Source organism: Rana temporaria, chromosome 1 (assembly GCF_905171775.1).
Source record: "Rana temporaria chromosome 1, aRanTem1.1, whole genome shotgun sequence".
Lineage (NCBI taxonomy): Eukaryota > Metazoa > Chordata > Amphibia > Anura > Ranidae > Rana > Rana temporaria.
Window position 1 is genome coordinate 93,222,427 of NC_053489.1, and position 21,656 is coordinate 93,244,082.

Consider the following 21,656-nt stretch of genomic DNA (forward strand, 5'->3'; position numbering starts at 1 on the left):
TTGTTTAAGGCCTTGAGGTCCAGGATGGGTCTTACATCCCCGTTTGGTTTGGGGACGGTGAAGAGATTGGAATAAAACCCCAAACCTTGTTCTTCCACTGGCAGCTCTCTGATTACCCCTTGGGATAACAGATGATCTAAGGCCAATGCTAAGGACCTTCTTTTGCCGAGGTCCTTTGGGACGTTCGGGGTTAAGAAGCGCGGCGGAGGAAATTCGCTCAACTCCAGCTTGTAGCCCCCGGAGACCGTAGAGAGGACCCACCTGTCTTGGATCCTATCTAGCCAAGCCTCCGCAAACAGCTGAAGCCTTCCCCCCACCCGGCTGAGTGGGGGAGAACCTTCATAATGCTGACTTAGTTGCTGGCTTGGCCTGTGGCTTACGGTTCCAAGGCTTTTTGGAAGCCTGAGGCTGGCCCTGTGGCTTCCCACCTGCATTGAATCGTCCAGGAGGCCGTCGGAACTGCCTGGTACCGGAAGTACTAGGGATAGGAGAGGAGGATCGCTTAAAGGAGGGGGGACCCCTAAACCTTTTCTTTACTGGCAACAGTGTACTTTTGCCACTGGAAATTTTCTGAATGTAAGCATCCAGATCTTCCCCAAACAAACGCTCTCCATGAAAGGGAAACCCCGCCAGTAATTTTTTACACGGGGCTTCAGCAGACCAGTTGTTCAGCCAGAGTAACCTGCGCATATGAACTAGCGAGAGAGTGAGACGTGAGGACTGCTGAATGGAGTCCTTAATAGCATCTATGGCAAAACATAATGCTCTGGGAAACTCAGCCAAATTCTGGGCCTGTTGTGCCGGCAATTCCTTTAAGACCCCTTTAAACTGGTCCTTCAAGGCCTGGCAAATCCCAATAGCCGCAATTGCAGGCTGGGTTATTCCTCTCGCCGAAGCAAAAGAGGTTTTTAATAAAGTCTCTAATCTCTTGTCTGTCGGATCTTTGAATACCAGAACATTGTCTACTGGACAGGTCAAAGATTTGTTTACGCAGGACACAGCTGCGTCAACCTTGGGGATGCCCCATTTTTTAGTGAATTGTTCCTCCATGGGGTATAAAACCGAAAACTTCTTAGGAGGAAGAAAATATCTATCTGGATGTTCCCAATCCTTGTAGATAAGCCCTTCCAGCAGGGGGTGAACCGGGAAGGAATAATCAGCTTGAGGAGCTTTTAAGGAGCCTAAAGATGAGACTGCACTTGAAGCTGGCTCTGAAAGTGGCAACTTGAAGGCCGAACGGACCATCTCAGTGAGGGACTGGACCAACAATTTTTCGGATTGCGACGCCGAAAAGGGTTCTCCCAAAGTGGAATCCTCAGAGTCCACTACTTCCAGCTGACCTTCTGCCAGATCTCCAGAGGGTAAATCAACCTCTTCTGAGGATGCATGCCCCAAATCGAGGGACTCCTCAGAGGGAGAGGGGGACCTTGTGCGTTTTTCCCTTGAGAGAGAGGATGCAATCAAGGTCGCTAATCTCTGCTCCAGACCCCCCATAGCTGAGGCCAGAGCCTCCTGTGTCACAAAAACTGGAGCAGGTGGGACAAGGGCAGAACAGGCATCTGACAGCCCTGATGGTTCACCCTGGGCCTCCTTCAATTTTTCAGGAGAGGAAGCAGCCGCAGGAGCATGCCCGAGATCCTCTGAGCCAGATGGCGATCCCTTTGCTTTTTTGCTTCTAGTCCCTGAGCCTTTAGCCATGATAAAGCTGAGGTACTCACAATAGTTGCAACTACTTGCGAACCCATAGACAAGCACTGACGCTGCTATTTGATGGTTGGCAAGGTGCAGAGCCCACTATGCGCCTTAAGCAAATGTCACTGTCCACCACCAGTACTAAATACTGAAGTATGTGCACAAGATCTCTGTGTCCACCGTCAGCCAGAATCAGTTAGGTGGACTGGAGCATATAAGGACTAGGTGTATCACCTGACCTGCTCTGTCCTGTAATCTCAAGTCTCATAGAGAACAGCTGAGATAGACCCCGCGCGCGCCGCTGTTAGGCGTGCACCACGAGGCTACGCGCACACACGTAGCCGCACGCGCGCACATGTCGTCACACGCATCTCACGGAGCACGCCGCGCACATTCGTGCGCATCGAAGCAGCGTACAAAAAATTCATTTGTGCGCGTGCGCCTAAGACACATCAATGTCGCGCGCGCATGACGCTACGCGCTCATGCATGAGGATGGAACACCACAGCTCCATGTGAGAACCAGGTAAGCCAAGTGAAGCCAAACATTTTGGACAACTTTTTTCTGCTTTTAACCTGCACAGGAGGGGCTAACTACCTGACTAGAGATACCCCTCCTCCCCACAACACACAGGACCATATAGGAGAAGCACAGACAGTTAGCTTTAGGCAAACATAATGGCTCAAATAAAGGAAGGTTACTCCTAGGACCAAGTCCTGAAGCACCTTCACTTACCTGATCCAACGCTGCAGGACTCTGCATAACAGACAGTCCAATCTTCACCCATCACGGAGAGCAGCGTCTATAGACCTTCAGGGACCGGGGTCCATGGACAGGAACACCACACCCCTGGACCCATATCGCACCCTGTCAGTAAACTTTTGGTATTAGGAAATTGACCAAAGTACTGAATAACCAGGATCCAGCTCTCAAAGAGAAGCATTACAGGCCAAACCCCGTTCTTCTTAACCGGGGCCCGGGTACCGTCCACTTTGGCTCAGAAGCACTTTGGACGGATCCGGATTTCATGGAGGCTTTTTACATCCAATATGGATCCCTCCAGTGGAGCTCCTTGGAGCACATGTTCACTCGTGACCAACACCTTAGACACTGGCAAAAAACTGAGGCACTCCCGGTATGGGAGGGGTAATATAGGGGAGGGAACTTCTTGCCTTAAGGGCGTACCAGTGTCCACACCTAAAGGTACTCTCTATAACCCACATAGTAATTACTATGCTTCTCTGTGTCCCGTGATGTACGATAAAGAAATATCCCATGTTTACTGACCTCAATAACCTAAGCGGACATTTACATTGTGAATGAGCCATAAAAAGGACTGATCAGAGATTTCAATTAGACAAAGCAAGCCAAAAGGCAGACAGCATCCATTGTGCACTCTCTTTAGATAAACCATAGCACTTTGCTAATCATTTGCCATATAATAAATGTTTATTTGTAAAACAGATAGTGGATAAAAATAAAAGGTCAATATAGATAGAATTATGAACCCCCACACTACTGTCAAAGACAAGATTTTTCAGAACAAACATGCCATGTATCTCATTTTAAATCTTGATTGTGCACAGAGTAATAATTAATAGAAAAAAAACAAGCTTTTCAAACTACTTAATGCCAAGGTTAAAAGCTACACTGATAAATACACTGAACAAATCTTGAACACTAGCAAAACAATTAAAAATAATTGCTTCACAAAACATGATGTTGTCGAACACAAAGATACAGGTCACTGAGCTTTCTTGTATTATGAACCTCTATATACAAATCACCATACACTTCTGAAAGTCACATAACGATGTCTTTATTCTGCTGTTGCCTAAACCTTATAAACTTCTTATATTCTGCATGATTTAATACAACACCCATAATCGTGCAGCAGATTAAACCCACTGACCCATAACAGGCACTACTCTGCATTGCTTGGGATGGGGGATGCTATAACAAGGGCCACTCAATGCAACTGATTGCTTCCCATGCTACAAGGGGCAGCCCTCCACTGTTGTCAAATGCTTACCCACAATGCAGTCATGGATAATAATGCACATTTCCATTTATAAATAATTTATCTTCAGATTTGTAATTAAAGTCCCCTAATTATTATCTGGTATTTGAAATCCTTATCTGTCACAGTAATTCAAAAAACCTGAGCACCATAATTGTGTATGTCCAGTCAAAACTTTTTTTGTAAATGAGCATTTGGTATCTGCTCCTAGGTTAATGAATAATTAAAAAAATGACACCTATAGACCAGGCACAAATTTTGTATTGATCAGTGTTAGTTGCCCTGAAAGTCAAACTAATCTTTAAAAAAAAAAGAAATAAAAAAAAGACAATGCAAACAAAGTATAATACATGCATAAAATAGTAACAAAAAGGAGACGTTTTCTAGAGAAACGCCATATAATATGTTAAATCAATTTGCTCCAATGCATGTGCATAAATCCCAATGTTAATGTGCATTGCATTAGTACTGTAGGTCAAGTCAATAAAAGTGGCTGCCTAATACACAAAAAAGGTACATGCAGCATTATTTTCCAGGTAGAGCATTACTACAGCGGTAGCTTAAAAATTCTGCTAAAAGTAAAACATTTCCAAATTCAATTTGCCTTAATTTGACATAGAGGCTGGATCTATACTCCCCCTAGGCCAATTGTCAGGTCACCTGCGGCCAGGTGACAAGTGCACCCCGTTAGGGTCAGGGATACACCACAGGGTAGTGAACCCTATAGCCGACTGCTGCAAACAGAGAGGAAGCGTGAGCCCAAGATTCCCCAGGGCGCGGAGTCTAAGACCCAGCTTGGTGTTCACCAGAGCCTCTGGTGGTGAGGATGGCCTACGCTGCAGCTGGATCCAGGTCGTGACCCCTTGCGTCCCCTAGGTCACGCTCCGTAGGAAGAGAGGGGAAGCAGCCACTGAGAACACAAGGGATAGTGATGGGTAAGCCGAGGTCGGGGCAACAGGCAGACTAGGGTAACCAAGGGACAGGCCAAAAGGTCAAAGTCACAGGCAAACAAGAGTAGTCAGGGACGAGCCACAATCGGTACACAGAAAGGTTAACGTATCACACGGCAGACAGGAACTCAAGCTACAAACAAAGTTGAACAGCACTGCAGACCTGCAGGGCAACAGTTAATATAGACTTCCTGGGATGGCCTGGGGTGGGGCCATACAGGAAGGAGATATGATAAAAAGGCAGCCAGAACAGAGTCAGGCCTCTAATGAACACATGGAGACAGGTAAGCTGCCAGACTTTATTGCATATCCATGACACCAATTTTGTTGTGCAACCCCCCCCCCATTCATTACTTTAACTAGTTAGACTAAAACGGAGTCCCCCAGCTGAATTGGGGGGGGGATCCTGCAAGCAAAGTGGATGCAGGAATCCTCCCCACTGTGCTATTGTATTCCAACAGTTGGGTCTCCTGCACTGTCAGAATACACTTATCCACAGCTGTAGTCATTGGCTGCAGACTGCTGATCAAAGAAGGTTTTCCAGTATGGCCGACGCTCGGCTTCCGTCGAACAGGAAGGACCACATACACAGATAATCCGGCTGGTTCCTGCTGTACCGGCCAAATTTCAATCTGTGCATAACGGTCTTTAGTCACATTAACCTAAAACATCATCACCACACAAGCCACAAAGACTGGGAGCAGAGAACCTGAAGGAAGCAGTTTGCTCATTCTGTGTCAGTACAATAAAACCGATGAGAAGAGCAGTGGGGCAGGCAGTCACCCAATTTAAATATTTGGACCTGGAGGAGGGGAACTGCAAATATATAGTATAAAATTGGAGGTGCAAATCACACTGATCTGTGACTTTTAAAACCTTGCTGAAGTAGCGCAATTTCAAAGCTGCACCAGTGTGAACTAGGGCTTAGACATATTTTTAACCACTTAAGGACTGCACATTTACGTCGGCAGAATGGCACGGCTGGGAACAGGCACGTACCTGTACGTCCCCTTTAAGTGCTCAGCCGTGGGTCACGCGCGCGCCCACGACCCGGTCCGAAGCTCCGTGACCGTGGAAGCGATCGCCACCGGTGTCCTACGATCGGGTCACAGGAACTGAAGAACGGGGAGAGGTGTGTGTAAACACACCTTCCCCGTTCTTCACAGTGGCAATGTCACTGATCGTCTATTCCCTGATATAGGAAAAGGCGATTAGTGACGTCCAGCCCCGCCCCCTACAGTTAGAAACACATATGAGGTCACACATAACCCCTACAGCGCCCCCTAGTGGTTAACTCCTAAACTGCAATTGTCATTTTCACAGTAAACAATGCATTTTTATAGCATTTTTTGCTGTGAAAATGACAATGGTCCCAAAAATGTGTCAAAATTGTCCGATGTGTCCGCCATAATGTCGCATTCACCAAAAAAAAAAAATCGCTGATCGGCGCCATTAGTAGTAACAAAAAAATATATTAATAAAAATGCCATAAAACTATCCCCCATTATGTAAATGCTATAAATTTTGCGCAAACCAATTGTTAAAACGCTTATTGCGATTTTTTTTACCAAAAATATGTAGAAGAATACATATCGGCCTAAACGGAGAAAAAATAATATTTTTTTATTTCTTTTTTTGGGGGTATTTATTATAGCAAAAAGTAAAAAATTTAGATTTTTTTTTCAAAATTGTCGCTCTATTTTTGTTTATAGCGCAAAAAATAAAAACCATAGAGGTGATCAAATACCACCAAAAGAAAGCTCTATTTGTGGGGAAAAAAGGACGCCAATGTTGTTTGGGAGCCACGTCGTATGATCGCGCAGTTGTCAGTTAAAGCGACGCAGTGCCGAATCGCAAAAAACGGCCAGATCCTTTACCTGCATAATGGTCCGGGTCTTAAAGTGGTTAACTTTCAAATTTCTTATATATTTACTAGAAATGGAACAATGTTATCCTAATGTGTAAATTTAGCCCTACTCCTCTGTTGTTTGAAGGTTGTATGAACTTAAAGATGGCCACAAGCAGACAGAAAAAGTTCAGTGTGGAAACAAAAACTAATTTTGAGGTCCCTGTGTATATGGCAATTAATTTTTCCAATTACCAAGTCAACAAAAACATTACAGAACCCATGGGGGATGGGCTACGTACAGCTTTCTGTACAGTGCAATGATAAGCAGACATTAGGAGCAAAAAAGGAATATGCTACTGTTGGAGAGAACAAAGATTTAGAACAAAGAATAAAGCCAGACTGAAGACTGTGCATTGCTGAATGGTGGGGCAACAATATTAAGGCTATGTATCTGTGTACATTGTCAGTGCACATCTGGAAACCACAGGGGAGATTCTCGAAGTTACAGAATCAAAGCGAACTGCTTATTTCAAATATTTATCTGCTTCAGCAGAACAGGTTGCACTGTCAAACAAAAACACATTAAGAATTCCTATTAACAAAATTGTAAAAATAAAAAACTTAACTTTATGTAGATTTATCATAAATTGTTGTAAAAGTTGGATTAAAGTGGAAAAATAAAATTTACAGCAAGCAACAGGTAGTCTCACGTGATAATAACGGATATCATTTGCAGTATTCCAAATTTTGCTTGGTGGCTGAAACAAAGGCAAAGCTAGGAACATAATTTTTTTTGACAAGTCATTGCTTTAACAGGGACAGTGGTCGTTTGTAATATTTTCTGTTCAATTATTATTCAAAGTAAAAATAACTGTTTGCCCACGCAGGGACTACAGGTTAGGTATAAGTCCAAAGGCCACAAATACTATTTAAAAATTCAGTGTAACTAACAACGTCCCAAAGTGATTGCCTATAGGGTCATGCCTACGGTGTTCAAGATTTGTATTCTGAAGGAATTGCACGAACCAAGTGGCTCAGAAAAAGGAAAGAGGTTAAAATTAGGTGATAAATTGGATGTCAGGAAAGGGAGAGGGGAGGTAGAGCTCATCCCCCACAGACTCGGGTCAAGCAGTTGGGTGGGTAAATTATAGGACGTCCAGACTACTTAGGTTCAGGAATGGTTTGCAAGTCATTAAAGATACTGGACATTAACATTAGGCTTGTGTGGTCTTTAATTTCTTATAAAACAGGCTAAGGACTTCTTCCAGGCTCTGGCTATTGTTTGATTTTCTACAAAAAACAGGTATATAGTCAATTTCTGTTGGTATAAAAAAAAAAGGCCACAGATAAGGAGGGCCATCTGTACAAATAAGATTTGAAGCAGCGCAAATGTTCTGGACCAGAATGCAGTTAGTTTTGGACAGGACCACCATATATGCACTATGAATAGGACAATATAAGCTGGTACCCAATATCACCAAAGCAGGACCTTATTTTCAGTTTCTAGGATTGAAGTATTAAAAAAACAAGTGGCTAAGCTTAGGCATGATCATTTACTAATATTTCAGTATCTTTTTACACAAAGCAAGCATTGCATTTCTGAAACTTTATGAACTGTTCACAAATACCACAATCTGGCCCACCAAGTAGTCAATCTGTGACAATGTGTTCGGAATCCTAAAATTCTTTTGAGGATAAAAACAAATGTCCATCCGTTATTGTTATGGGTCTGTAGCTTCAACCCAACTTCTCTAAAGACAGTGCAGAAATGGAATAATGGCTTATATTGTCAATGAAACCAAAACTACTGCAATTTCAAAAATCACAATTAGGTTATGTTACAGGTGTAATCTATAACCTTGTCTTTCAATATCCCAAGAATTAAGGTACTAAAAGTGTTGAACACAAAATTTGTATTCATAATGACCCTTCAGCTCTCTTATGTTTATGTGCATGTCGTCACAATGTACTGAACGCTGAGTGCTCTGAGGTCTCTGAGTAAGGATGATGTCACGCTAACAATCCTAAATATATCCCTAAAATGTGCAGGGAGAACACTCGCCCTTCTGTATTTGTGGCTCTATCTCCAGCTTGGATCAGCAAGGCATTGCTCCTTAATTTAGGAAATACTGCAGAATCAAAGTAGTCATTGAGAAGGTATGAACTTGCTCATCTAGCCAATCAAGGGAGCAACACATGCAAACAGATCAATGTTTCACCTACCTGCTGTGTCCTTCCATAGCAATACTGCCTCTGGAGATTTCTATCCAGCAGCATAATTGATATCGGGACATTAGTCTAAATCTGCTACAGAGCATTTAGCCTCAACTACAGGCCCATTTTTTTCTATGAACAGCATAGCACATTATCTTACAAGTAAACATAAAGCAGCCATGTGAAATAATGGTCCTTACACTTGCACCTTGCCAATTAAGGTTGCAGCTTTTGAGAATTCATTCCCGCATGCCCAAATAGTGCAGAGGTTTCTCAATTCACTAAGGATACCTTTATCTTTATACATATTTTTAAGTAAACATATCAAGTGCAGAATTTCTGCTTTGCCCTTAATGCCCAAAGTACATACAAGGGATTAGGTTTATGAACCAGCCTAATCTGGACATTTTACCCCTGTCTTCCTCTAGGTATACCCTTCCAACTGCATACAGAAGAGCCATTCGTAGACAGGTTGGGTATTGAAAACAAAGCTTTTTGCAGATTGCTGGTACCCCCTTGATATCTAGTATTTTATTGTCCATTCTATGCCTATTAGGAGCTGCTATGGGAGCTATGGCTCAAAGCTACACTTAACTTTTAAAAGAAGCAATTAAAGTGACAAATGCAAAAATGGTAAGCAGTGCTATAAGTTGCTGTTCAATATGCAATAGGGACGGTACTCTATAAAATGGAACCAATCAATGTCTGTATCATACCAACACAAGGTCACACTGTCTATGAATATTCGCTTTTATAAATAGCAATTAACATTAGGTACTGATCACTTCAATTACTGTCACTATAAACAGAAAAATTATTGTTGCATAAAAAGCTAAAGAAATCCAGTAGCAAAACTTATAGGAAACATTTGACAGTTAGTTAATGAGGAAAGGCACACTGCCGCAAGATGTATTCATTATGCCAACTGTCATGAACAATGCTAACAAAATTATATAACGTTTAGCCAATTACACAAATTACTAATGTGATTTTTGTCAGCCACTTCTCAGCGTCTCGGTGAGTGAAGGAGAGAGAAAAGACTGCCTGATACATATTAATAATGAGTTATTTGTCGCTTGTTAAAAAAAAAATTCTATTAAATTAATAGAGCTTTAGGATCACTAATGGAGTTGACAACATGCTAATTATACGTACTGTGCAGTGCAATAATAAAAGTTTTATAAAAAATAAATCTATGTTTTTTAATGTAAAGATGTGATGAGGGTAAAAAGAAAAATAGGATTTTTGTACTCACCGTAAAATCCTTTTCTCTGAGTTCATAGAAGGACACAGCATCTTAAATATTGACATTGGGGTATTAGCCTTCTATCAGGAGAGGACTAGGCAGAAACATGTTAATATGTTAAACATCATCAACACTGTACAGTACCGCCCACCAGTCCCTCTGGGTACAATCCCTCTCCCTGAATGCAGCAGCTCAGTTCGTCAAAAAGCAGCATCTTAACGAGGGGTGGGCACAACAAGTAAACAAACTGCCACCCAAAACAACCAGAGCTCCTCAACAGAGGAGTTGGAACCTAAACAGCCACCTACAGAACCTAGCGGCTGAAGTAAGCATCCGCCAATGCACTCTGATCCACCATGTAATATTTGGTGAAAAGAAAAGCAGGCGACCCGGTCGCCGCCTACACACTTAGGAAACAAGATTTGTTGCCCAAGAGGAACCTATTGCCCTGGCTGAATGCGCCGTGACAGGAAAGGAAGACTCCCACCATATCAGGGCATAAGCCTGACCCACTATCCACCTGATCCACCGAAAAAACAGAGGTCGACGAGACCGCCAGGCCCTCCTGAGGGCCAACAACCGACAAAAAAAAAGGGGTTCAGACCTCCAAAAATGGAGCCGTTGGAGAGAGATACACCCGCAGAGCTCATATCAAGCCCCAGGAAGGCAAACAACCTCCTGGGAAGCGACGGCCAAGGACACAAGGAAGAAAGCACAATGTCCTCATTGGATCAAAGTCCGAAAAAAAAACCTTAGGACAGCCACCCGAAAAGCTACTTCCCAAGAGAGCGCCAACAGGGAAAACTCTCTGTTTTCAAAATGATGGTTACTGAACCACCAAGGATACCAGATTCAATCCCACGGGGGCAGCAGTGATTGATACGGACGGGTCACAAGTCGAACCCCTTGGACAAACGTACTCACCAGTGAATGAGCTGCCAAGGGTCGCTGAAAGAAAACAGCCAAGGCTGATATCTGCCCCTTAATGGAGCTAAAAACAAGTCTTTGATCCACTCCACGCTGTAAAAACAGCAGGATCCAGGAAGCCGAATATGTACATGAACGCCACTCCATCTCCACATATAGAGATGTAGGCCCTCATGGGTAAAACATCCGAAAGGATGACTACTGTGCTCTCAGCATGGTGGAAATCACCGAAACCGACTGGCCTCGGTCACTAATGCCCTGTACACACGATCGGTTCGTCTGATGAAAACGGACCAAAGGACCGTTTTCATCGGACGAACCAATCGTGTGGGGGCCCCATCAGTTTTTTTCCCCATCGGTGAAAAAAAAAAATTAACCCGTTTTAAAATTTTCGTATGGTTAAAAAACCGATAGAAAAAAACAATCGTCTGTGGGGAAATCCATCGGTCAAAAATCCATGCATGCTCAGAATCAAGTCGACGCATGCTCGGAAGCATTAAAAACTTAATTTTTCTCTGCACGTTGTTGTGTTTAACGTCACCGCGTTGTACACGATCGGATTTTTAACCAATGGTGTGTAGGCAAGACTGATGAAAGTCAGCTTCATCAGATATCTGATGAAAAAATCCATTGGTTCGTTTTCATCAGACGAACCGATCGTGTGTACAGGGGATTAGTATTCAGTGACTGTCAACAGCCACGTCGTGAAGGCCAGTGAATGTGAGCAGGATGAAATGTATGACCTTGCAATAGAAGGTCCTCTCGCATTGGCAGCCTCCAAGGAACATCCGCCACCAGACGTACGAAGGCAGCGTACCAGGGACGCCAAAATCAATCTGCGTCAATTAGACTACTCGAACCCCCTCAGCCTCTACTCTGAAAAACAGAGGAGGAAGAGTATTTGCAGGAGGAAGGCATAACTTAGCCGATATTGTCCCCACAGGACCACAAACGCGTCTTACGGGTCCTCCCAGGGATCGTTGAACTTGGCCACAACCTCAAAATCTTCCGAAAGAGTCGGGAAGCCGGGAGGTCCCCATCTGGCTGTAGCGACCATAGTCCATGGCCCAGCAACTGACGACTGCCAGAGTTCTACGCCCGGGCTATATGCAGGCGATAGAGCCAGTACATTTCGCTCTGCCACCGCCATAGCGTCGTTCAACGGGATCCTGACTAGACTTTCCCACAGTCATCGTGACTGATCGGTAGGCGGGGTTCTTCCTGCGTCCAGCGCCCCCGAGTTGTTCAGTAAAAAGGAAATGACTTCCTGGACTGAAGAGCCAGAGACCTCAGCCACCAGATCAGGGAATCCCTGACTAGCCGGCTCACCCGGATTTGACAATCCAGGGACAATAGAGACGTGTCCCATGTCGACAGGATCTCCGTTTGCAAGACTCGAGTGTGGAACTAAAACTCCACAAGAAAATGGCGGCCGGTCGTCTCTGTGTAAAGAAAGCGCGCAGACTACAAGAAAATGGCCAACGTTAAATCCAATAGAAACCGCGCCAGCCACTGCCAAAAGGCCAACGACCAAGCTGAGTAAAAAAAACACACAGGCAAAAAAACATGGCAGCGAACACCCGGGCACCCAAACTGAGGTCCACACACACACACAGGGCAGCACACCCCAGCAGAGAGCGGACCCCCAGCCAAGAGGAGCCCCCCCCCCCCGGCAGACCCCCAGGTCGGTGGCAATGCTGCAATGAGTTGAAGATCCAGCTCAAAGAATGACCTTTTGACACCATCGCGGAGATCCAGCGCCAATAGCAGAAGGTGCTTGACAAGCTTCGAAAAGAAGACTTCCAGGACACATTACAGAAGTGGCAGGAATGCTGGGAGCACTGTATTGCTCTGCAAGGGGGCTATAGTGAAGGCGATGGTGTGTAAACATAGATAAATAAAGCACTTTCTTGTAAACAGAGCTAGTCTCAAAACCTTTTTTTTTTTTTTTTTCAAATAACAATTTTTATTGATCATATCATATCAGTCAGCAAAAGAACAGAGATCGAATACAGTCGTATACATACATCACCAGAGCAACAGACTGGCCAGTGCTTGCACTGTATCAATACACAGCTCTCCTAGTGGTGTCAACAGAGCTGACGAACTACATACAATAGTAACCATTAACCATCTGCCGCAGGTCTCAGTTAGACCAGAAGAAAATAGAGAAAAAAAAAAAAGAAGAGAGAGAAAAAGGAGTGAAAGAAAAGTCTCAAAACCTTTTGATACCGCCTTGCATATAAATATACACACACACACACACACACACACACACACACACACACACACACACCTCCAAAAAACTATTGGTCTAACAAACAGCAATTATAGCGGGAAAAGTGGAAAATTGAAATCATTTTTACATTTATTTCACTCAAAAGAATGTAGGTTTTTTTTAATTACTTTTTTTTGATGCAAGGGCTTGGGGTTTTGTAAACAGTTTACATAAAAAGTAAAGTGTGGAACACAGTTCCTAGCACATCACTTTTTGTTAGGTTCTTTACCACATGCTTATAAAAAAAAAAGGTTCGCTTTGCTGCATTAGCACAAAATGCCAGAAAAAAATGGCCAGGCCTGGGAAATTCAGAGGACATGTCCCTTCCGAACTGTCATGGGCAAAACAGAAATAAGCTCTGCGTAAATTGTGTTGGCTGCAACTACACATAATCAAATACTGAGCTCTGACTTTATTGTAAAAGGTACTGAAATTTGTAATGCAGGAGTAGAGTTTAAAAGAGAAGTTCAAGAATAAAAAAAAAAAAAAAAAGAATACTCCCCTAGGTGGCTGCAGCACTGATCCCAGCTGCATCTGCCCCCTACTAGCTCTACAACGAAAATTGAGCAATCAAAAAACAAAGATCGCTGAGTTCTCGGTACTCAGTTACAGGCTCTGTGCCTTGCCCCTCCCAGTGCTTACTGGAGAGCTGGGCTGTGCAAAAGTGACTGGCTGAGCCAGCTGTCAGTCCAAGCTTCTGGGTGGATCCTGACTGTAATGATGTGATTTTTCTAGAGCCTGGACCGGCAGAGTGATGTAAGCCAAAAGTGGACTTTAGCCCACTGTCAGCTGAAAATGGTTCACAGGAGTGCAAAACACAGTGCACTTCTGTGATCCATAGGAGAATTGGGGCCAAAATAGCTTTGTCCATACTTCTCCTTAAACTAAGTATGCTACATCTGCTGCCATGAAATAACTATCTTGTGTATGGTGAGGAGATGATCAAATCTGTAAAACTCAGGAGACCAGAGCTAGCTCCGCTAGCCAATAGGGAGTTCAGAATATTCTGTCCAATATTTTTTCAATTTCTGCAGGGACAAAGATAAGCCAGAACTACTGGTTACAGTCTACCAGCAGTAAAAGGGTGGGATCCCAACAGGCACTAAATAGGGAAAGGCAGTTCAGAAGATGAGAAACAGTATATGTTCAAAGACAATTCTTTGGGGCATGAACAACCCCTGTTGCAGCAATAAATAATGAGGCCACCGGTCCCCTTAAAGCCCAACTGAACTTTCAGTTTAGCCACAGACTAATTAAAAAAGCCTGTCCCCTGCCAGCAGCTACACAGTGTGTATCTTGCTCTCTGTGAAGAACCCTATTTCACGCCTGCCAAGGTAGACATATAGCTTTGCAATCAGCAAAGCTCATGCTATCTACTGATTGGTAAACTCTGACTCTGTCCCAGCAGGGGACAGACAGCTGCTTCACCATACAAGGGTCCCAACTCTGCAGCTGCTGACAGGCTTTTCTTCTCTAAGCGAAGTGGTAGCCACTAATTTCTGAGGAAAATAAACTGCAGGACTGAACATATTTTGTCTTGAATGCACATGGGATTTATTTGCCTGAATTAGACAAATGTTTAACTGAGCTTCAAAGGATTTTCCTTCTGTCCAAAGTATATAAAGAGAAGACTACAAGAAAGGAAGCAGGAAGTTCAGGCCACTGCAGATCCCTAACGGGAGGACAGATCTGGACATTGTAGTGACGCATAGTCCTGACGAAGATTAACCTCCCCCCAAACAAAGAAGAAGAGTTCCAATTTAACAACACAGTGAGGGGTATTTACGAGAGGCAATGCCACTTTGCACTACAAGTGCACTTGGAAGTGCAGTCACTCTAGATCCGAGGGGAGAGATCTGAAATGAGGGGAAGCTCTGCTGATTTTATCATCCCATCATATGCAAGCTAAAATTATGTTTTTTTATTTTCCTTGCATGTCCCCTTCAGATTTACAGCGACTGCACTTCCAAGTGCACTTGTAGTGAAAAGTAGATTTGCCTTTTCGTAAATAACCCCCAAAGTCTGTGCCAATACCAATCTCCTTACTGAATAAATTTTTCAGAAGGTGGAAGTAAACAGGCACAGCATTACAATCACCATAGGTACATGGTGCTACATTGACAAGGAGTCATCTCTAGTCCAAGGCAATATGAAGATCTTGAAAAACATTGATTAGAGAAGCGCTGAGCAATGAAAGCCTTCCCAGTGGAAGCCGCGTTACTGCACGTGTTTTATGTATATACTGGTGGGTAATGAAGAGACCCGGTGCTCATTAGGTACATTTCTTGTTTCACTCGGTCTTGCAGTTCCTCCCAGTTTACCGACAATTATTTCATCGACTGAGTCTTTGACACCTGATATCTATTTCCAGCACAGGCAAAGGCATGACTGCCACTCACTGTAATGAGCCGTGCTGCATTAAAACATCATCCCACATTAATTCCGTATGTTATAACAACACCCTTGAAAGACAAAGGAAGATAAAAAAAAAAAGACACTTGAGGATACAGCTGCTACAGTAGAATCATTCCTTTAATAAACATTTATGTATATGCTTGTAAAGAAATGTAAATTCCTCTTGAAGAGGTTAGCTTAACCACCAGCATAATACATGTAATTGCCCAAAAAGCCCTTATTCACATTCAATATCTTTTGCCTTTAATATATGTGTTGTACATTATTTATATTAGTTCCATGTTTCCATGATTATTTTCTAGCCTTGCCCACTTTGTGGTCTCGCTGGTTGCTCTGGCAGCTGAGCTCACCTTAACCTACCTATAACTGCCAGTCATGTACACCATATTGTAGCATGCAGCAGCCATAAGAGAGGCAATGTATGCAGGAAAGCCTTGTGAGCAATGTTTGTATGTATACGACCACCACCACCACATTACCACAATCTGGGGAAATAGTGTGCACACAATCAGAGTAGGTATACAAATAATAAAATTTTTACTTACGCCGACAGCTGAAAAGTTTCTATTCACAGAACACTATGAATGAGTGACAAGGCTGGGCGGGGGGTGAAAAGATCCCTGCTAGCTGTCAAGACCGAGATCGGGGAGGTGCGGAGGCTGGTCAATCCGTAACATGTTACATACCACACCCAGAATATGGTGGTAACATGTTACGAAAGGTGAACATATCCTTTAAAACTGAATGTTGATTGGATTGGAAAATGCACAGAATTACTAAAGTGGAACTTTACCTCCAAAACAATGAAAATATATCTACATGCGGCTCTGCATACTCAGCTGTAACCACATATACACTAATATTGCAAATGCAGTATTTAAGGGAAAACCTATCCAGGGCTTCCCGGCTGCCTCCTGTCACCAGTGCCTTCCAGGAAGCTTTTGTAGTTAATCTGGGAGATCTCAGGAGAGAAAAAAGAAAGCACAATTTCCAAAGATCTTGCAAAATCTCAGAAAATAGTGATTCAATTTATTTTTGCACAGGTGAAACAGAAATCAGAGAACTAGGAACAAGAAGCTGGCCATCGATGATGTTGATTTTCAAAAATGGCGTACAGGCTTTCTGGCATAGGGGGGCCAGAGCAAAATCACAGCAAGGCAGGACACACTAAGAATATCCTGCATTCATTTAATTGATGCTGGATTTTGTTAAAAATTCCACTGTTTGGGTCGTTTTTTTAACTGAAAGCCTGAGTAAAAAAACATGTGCATGCCTTGGTTATAAACTAAAGTCTAAAGTCAGAATTAGCCGGTGGATATACAAAAAGCAAAAGTGCACAGGGATAAAAGGAAACAATGCAGCATCTTTCCAGGTTCTGTCAAGTAGGTGATGCTTACATTTTATTACAATTTAACTATAATTAGCGGATCTTAAAATGAAAATGTTATTTAAACAAAAAAATTTGATTTGGTCTATCAGCCATACAACGTTTGGAAATCGAAAACCATTCATTTTGGCATTTAAGAGATTAAGGCAGCCCAAGTTTAACAGACATCCTGTTTTGATGTTCTATCTCTTCAGCCAATGATAGAGATGTTGTTGCGACACAGATTTCAGACTCATTCTGAATCCCTTGATACTTTAGCAGCAGAGGCGGCATAGAAAAGCAAAGAAATGGGATTTCGACACATTAAAAAACGATCACTCTATTATATGATATCCAAAGGAACAGTAAGTGTTGTGGCTCGAGATAACACTAGGAAGTCTGCAATGTTATGAAAACTGAACCCTGAACTAAACTTGTAATTTCAAAATAGATAACAACCCCAGTCCAAGAAACAGAGTCATACAATCTATCTGTTTGCATCCTTGGTACAAGAATGGTTTGATGCATCACAGTTCATTGTACTTACTACTAAGTCTTGGTCTTGCAGCAAATTTAGAATTGCTTCATACAGCGATGGTCTTAAATCAGCTTTGAATTTTACAGAGACCCATTGTCCAATTAACCAAATTACTCTCCGACGTAACAACTTATACCTACAGAAATGATAGAAAAGTGAATACATGAAAATACATGTTATTAATCTTAGAGCAACTATATATACTGTATATACCAGCCCTCAAAATTTCCACTTACCTGTTTGCAAGAGTGGGGCTGCCTTGGAGGGGGGTGAGCCCCGCTAGCAGGCGAGATTGAATGGGAGCCGTTCTCCCAGCGATCAGGCAGGGAAAGAGGAGGGCCAGCCATATCATCACACAGAACGGGGATCGCCCGCTGTGACAGCTTTCAATCACTCAGTGCCCACAGACACAAAGTTCCGCCTCCTGGACCTGCTCCTTTGAAAGACAGCACACTGATCCAATACCTGGACGTGGGAAGTCCATCATAGGAGCAGATCCAGGAGACGGGACTTTGTGTGACTGCGGGCGTCGGGCGATTCAAATCAAAGTTGTCACAGTGGCCGATCTCCTCTCTGTGTGAGGATTCGGCCGGCTCTCCTCTTCCTCTCCCTGATGTCTGTGCACTGGTTAGGCTGTGCTGATGGGCACTGGGGAGGCTGCGTTGATGGGCACTGGGGAGGCTGCGTTGATGGGTACTGGGGAGGCTGCGTTGATGGGCACTTGGGAGGCAGTGTTGATGGGCACTGGGGAGGCAGTGTTGATGGGCATTGATAGGCACTGGTGAGGCTGCACCGATGGGCACTGATAAAGTAGTTGTTAATGTTTATTTTTGAAACCCAATTCTGCTAAAAACATTTAACAGTGTCATTTAATGAGATAATATATGAGAGCGTGTTTAGGGGTGGGGCAGGTTAGGGGTTGGGTCATTTAAGGCCTGGCTAGTAGATTAGGACTTGAAATTTCGAGCCCTGTTATATACAGTATACAATAATTTTAAAAATCATGAATGGGCTTATGAATATTAAAGCTTTTACGGTCTTAGGAATGAAATATTTACATTTCCCATTTGTTAGCTTTACTGACATTTTAACTGGAAATTGCTGCCTACCATCTGCCTCACCTCACATACTGCACAGTCAGAATATGAAGATAGGAGGTCAAGCAGTTGACAAGCCAGCAACTGTAATGCCGTGTACACACAATCATTTTTCGGCATGTAAAAAACGATGTTTTTCAGCATGTAGAAAAAACTTTTTTGCCAACTTCATCATTAAAACAACGTTGCCCACACACGATCGTTTAAAAAAAATGCTCTAGCAAAGCGCGGGACGTACAACACTTAAGACGGCACTATAAAGGGGAAGTTCCATTCGGATGACGTCACCCTTTAGCTGATTTCGTGTTAGTAAAAGACGATTTGCGCTTTTCTTTCTGTTACAGTGTGATGAATGTGCTTACTCCATTACCAACGTTAGTATTACCAGAACGAGCGCTCCCATCTCATAACTTGCTTCTGAGCATGCGCAGGTTTTTAATGTCGTTTTAGCCCACACACGATCATTTTTTACAACCCGAAAAACAACATGTTTAAAACGTTGTGAAAAAATGCAGCATGTTCGAATTTTTTTTTGTCGTTTTTCAGAACCCGAAAAATGATGTGAAGCCCACACTTGATCATTTTAAATTACATTTGTTTTAAACGTAGTTTTTTACATGCCGAAAAATGATCGCAGCATTAGACCTCAGACATTCTGAATCAGCAATCTGGCAAATTCCTCCTAAAGCTAAAGGCCCATAATCACTAAACAATGTAATGATTGCATTCAGTGTAATAAATTCCTTTTTTATATCATATGCATCATTTATATTTCTGTCTTGTTGCTATAACGTTGTAAAAGCTGTAGTAAGACTTTAAGAAAAGGTATTTACAGTGAGTACAAAAATGCTATTTTCTTTCTCGACCATTGAGGAACACAGGAAGTCTTTGTAGTGTTGGGACAACCAAAAGAAGTCCAACTCCAACAGCAAAAAAAAAAAACAAGAGGCACACAAATAAAAACAGAAGTTGAGAGTGACTGCAGCTCAAAGAGCCACATGAAGGACTTTATGCCTCAAGCTGGAATCATGGAAATTGTGGCACCCGATCCCTAAGGTGTAAGTTCTTTAGCAACATTTTACAAAAAGCCCCCTATGCAATTGCAGATCCCCTGAATAATACTAGCACTTCTTATTTTCAAATGCTGTTCACCTCTCTAACCCCCTCTACCCCGAGTTCAGTCATTGCAGCTAGAGGATAGAGTGCATTGAGCATGCACGCAGTTTGAACATCCTGGAACAGCTGCAAAGTAGCACACACTTATAGTGTCCAACCTGCAAACTGAAAGAAGCAATGGCTGTAATAGATAATCTCCCACAACAGGATTCCTCCCACAAAGAATTTTCCAGGTGAAATTTCCCATCTTCCACTAAGCAAAGAATATCTTGCATGTGCTGTAACAGACTTTGCAGTAAAGTAGACTTCCTAGCTTTTATCGTGGAAATAACCAATTCAGTGAGGCAATTTTTTAAAGGCTCCCGCCCTGCACCTGTGCAGTAGAGCCGCTCACGCTCCGTGACCGCGCCCCCCCCTTTTCGGCCATGCACTGCAAAAGTGTGCCCTGTGTGTTTAGGGAATGGTGGATTGTGAGTGGGGAGAGGAGGGTCCCTTCAGCAGCTTTACCTACCCAGGATGGTTTACCTTTTTGCAGAGTCTGCAGCGGAGGAAGCGCTCTCCATGAGCTGCAGCTGACACTGGCTTCTAGTGGAGCATGTGAGTGAATATCAGCTCTTTACTCCCTCCAGTATATATATATATATATATATATATATATATATATATATATATATATATATATATATATGTAAGACACTCTACACTCTACTCAAATGGGGAAACTCCTTAACCACTTCTCTACTTTGGGTGTTTTTCAGATTTGGCGTTTACAAGACTAAAACATTTTTTTTTGCTAGAAAATTACTTAAAACCCACAAACATTATATATTTTTTTTTTCTAATACCCTAGAGAATAAAATGGCGATCATTGCAATACTTTTTGTCACACCATATTTGCGCAGCGGTCCTACAAGCGCACTTTTTTTGGAAAAAAATCACTTTTTTGAATTAAAAAATAAGACAGCAATAAATTTGGCCCAATTTTTTTATATATTGTGAAAGATAATGTTACGCCGAGTAAAATGGTACCCAACATGTCACGCTTACAAATTGCGCCCGCTCGTGGCATGGCGTCAAACTTTTACCCTAAAAAATCTCAATAGGCGACGTTTAAAAAATTCTATAGGTTGCATTTTTTGAGTTACAGAGTAGGCCTAGGGCTATAATTATTGCTCTCGCTCTAACGATCGCGGCGATACCTCACTTGTGTCGTTTGAACACAGTTTTCATATGCGGGCGCTACTCACGTATGCGTTCGCTTCTGCGCACGAGCTCGTCGGGACGGGGCGCTTTAAAAAAAATTTTTTTTTTTTTCTTATTTATTTTTATTTATTTTATTATTTTTTACACTGGAAAAAAATAAAAATAAAAAATGATCACTTTTATTCCTATTACAAGGAATGTAAACATCCCTTGTAATAGAAAAAAGCATGACAGGTCCTCTTAAATATGAGATCTGGGGTCAAAAAGACCTCAGATCTTATATTTAGACTAAAATGAGAAAAAAAAAAAAAAATTGGAAAATGTCATTTTTTCAAATGACAAAAAAAAAAAATGTTTCTTTAAGAGGCTGGGCGGGACTGACGTTTTGACGTCACTTCCGCCCAGCCGAGCTATGGGGACGGGCGAAGGAGATTTTTCCTTCAGTCTCGTCCCCGCTCAGCTCCCGAATGGTCGCGATCTCCTCCGCCGCTACCGACGGCTCCGGTAAGCGGCGGAGGGCGCGGGAGAGCGGCGGGAGGCCCCTCTCCCGCCACCGATAACGGCGATCTCGCGGCGCATCCGCCGCGGAGACCGCCGTTATCGTTACCAGAACCGCTGACAGTAAAGATAGATACCTCGGTTGTGGCAGCAGCTGCTGCCGTTACCGAGATATGTATCTTTAAAGTTAGGCCGTATATAGTCGTACAGCGGTCTGGAAGTGGTTAAGATGTATTTTTCTTAGGAT

The 21,656-nt window shown here is 42.9% G+C and overlaps 1 protein-coding gene across 2 annotated transcripts in view; it reads right to left on the bottom strand.

Annotated features, from left to right (window-relative positions):
- The window catches only part of IPO11 (importin 11), a 652,108-nt gene that overhangs the window by 423,262 nt on the left and 207,190 nt on the right, over positions 1-21,656 (bottom strand). For both annotated transcript variants that reach the window (XM_040340423.1, XM_040340415.1), the window contains one exon: positions 17,505-17,631. In XM_040340423.1, the coding sequence (XP_040196357.1) occupies positions 17,505-17,631 (127 nt within the window). The remainder of the gene's footprint in view (positions 1-17,504; positions 17,632-21,656) is intronic.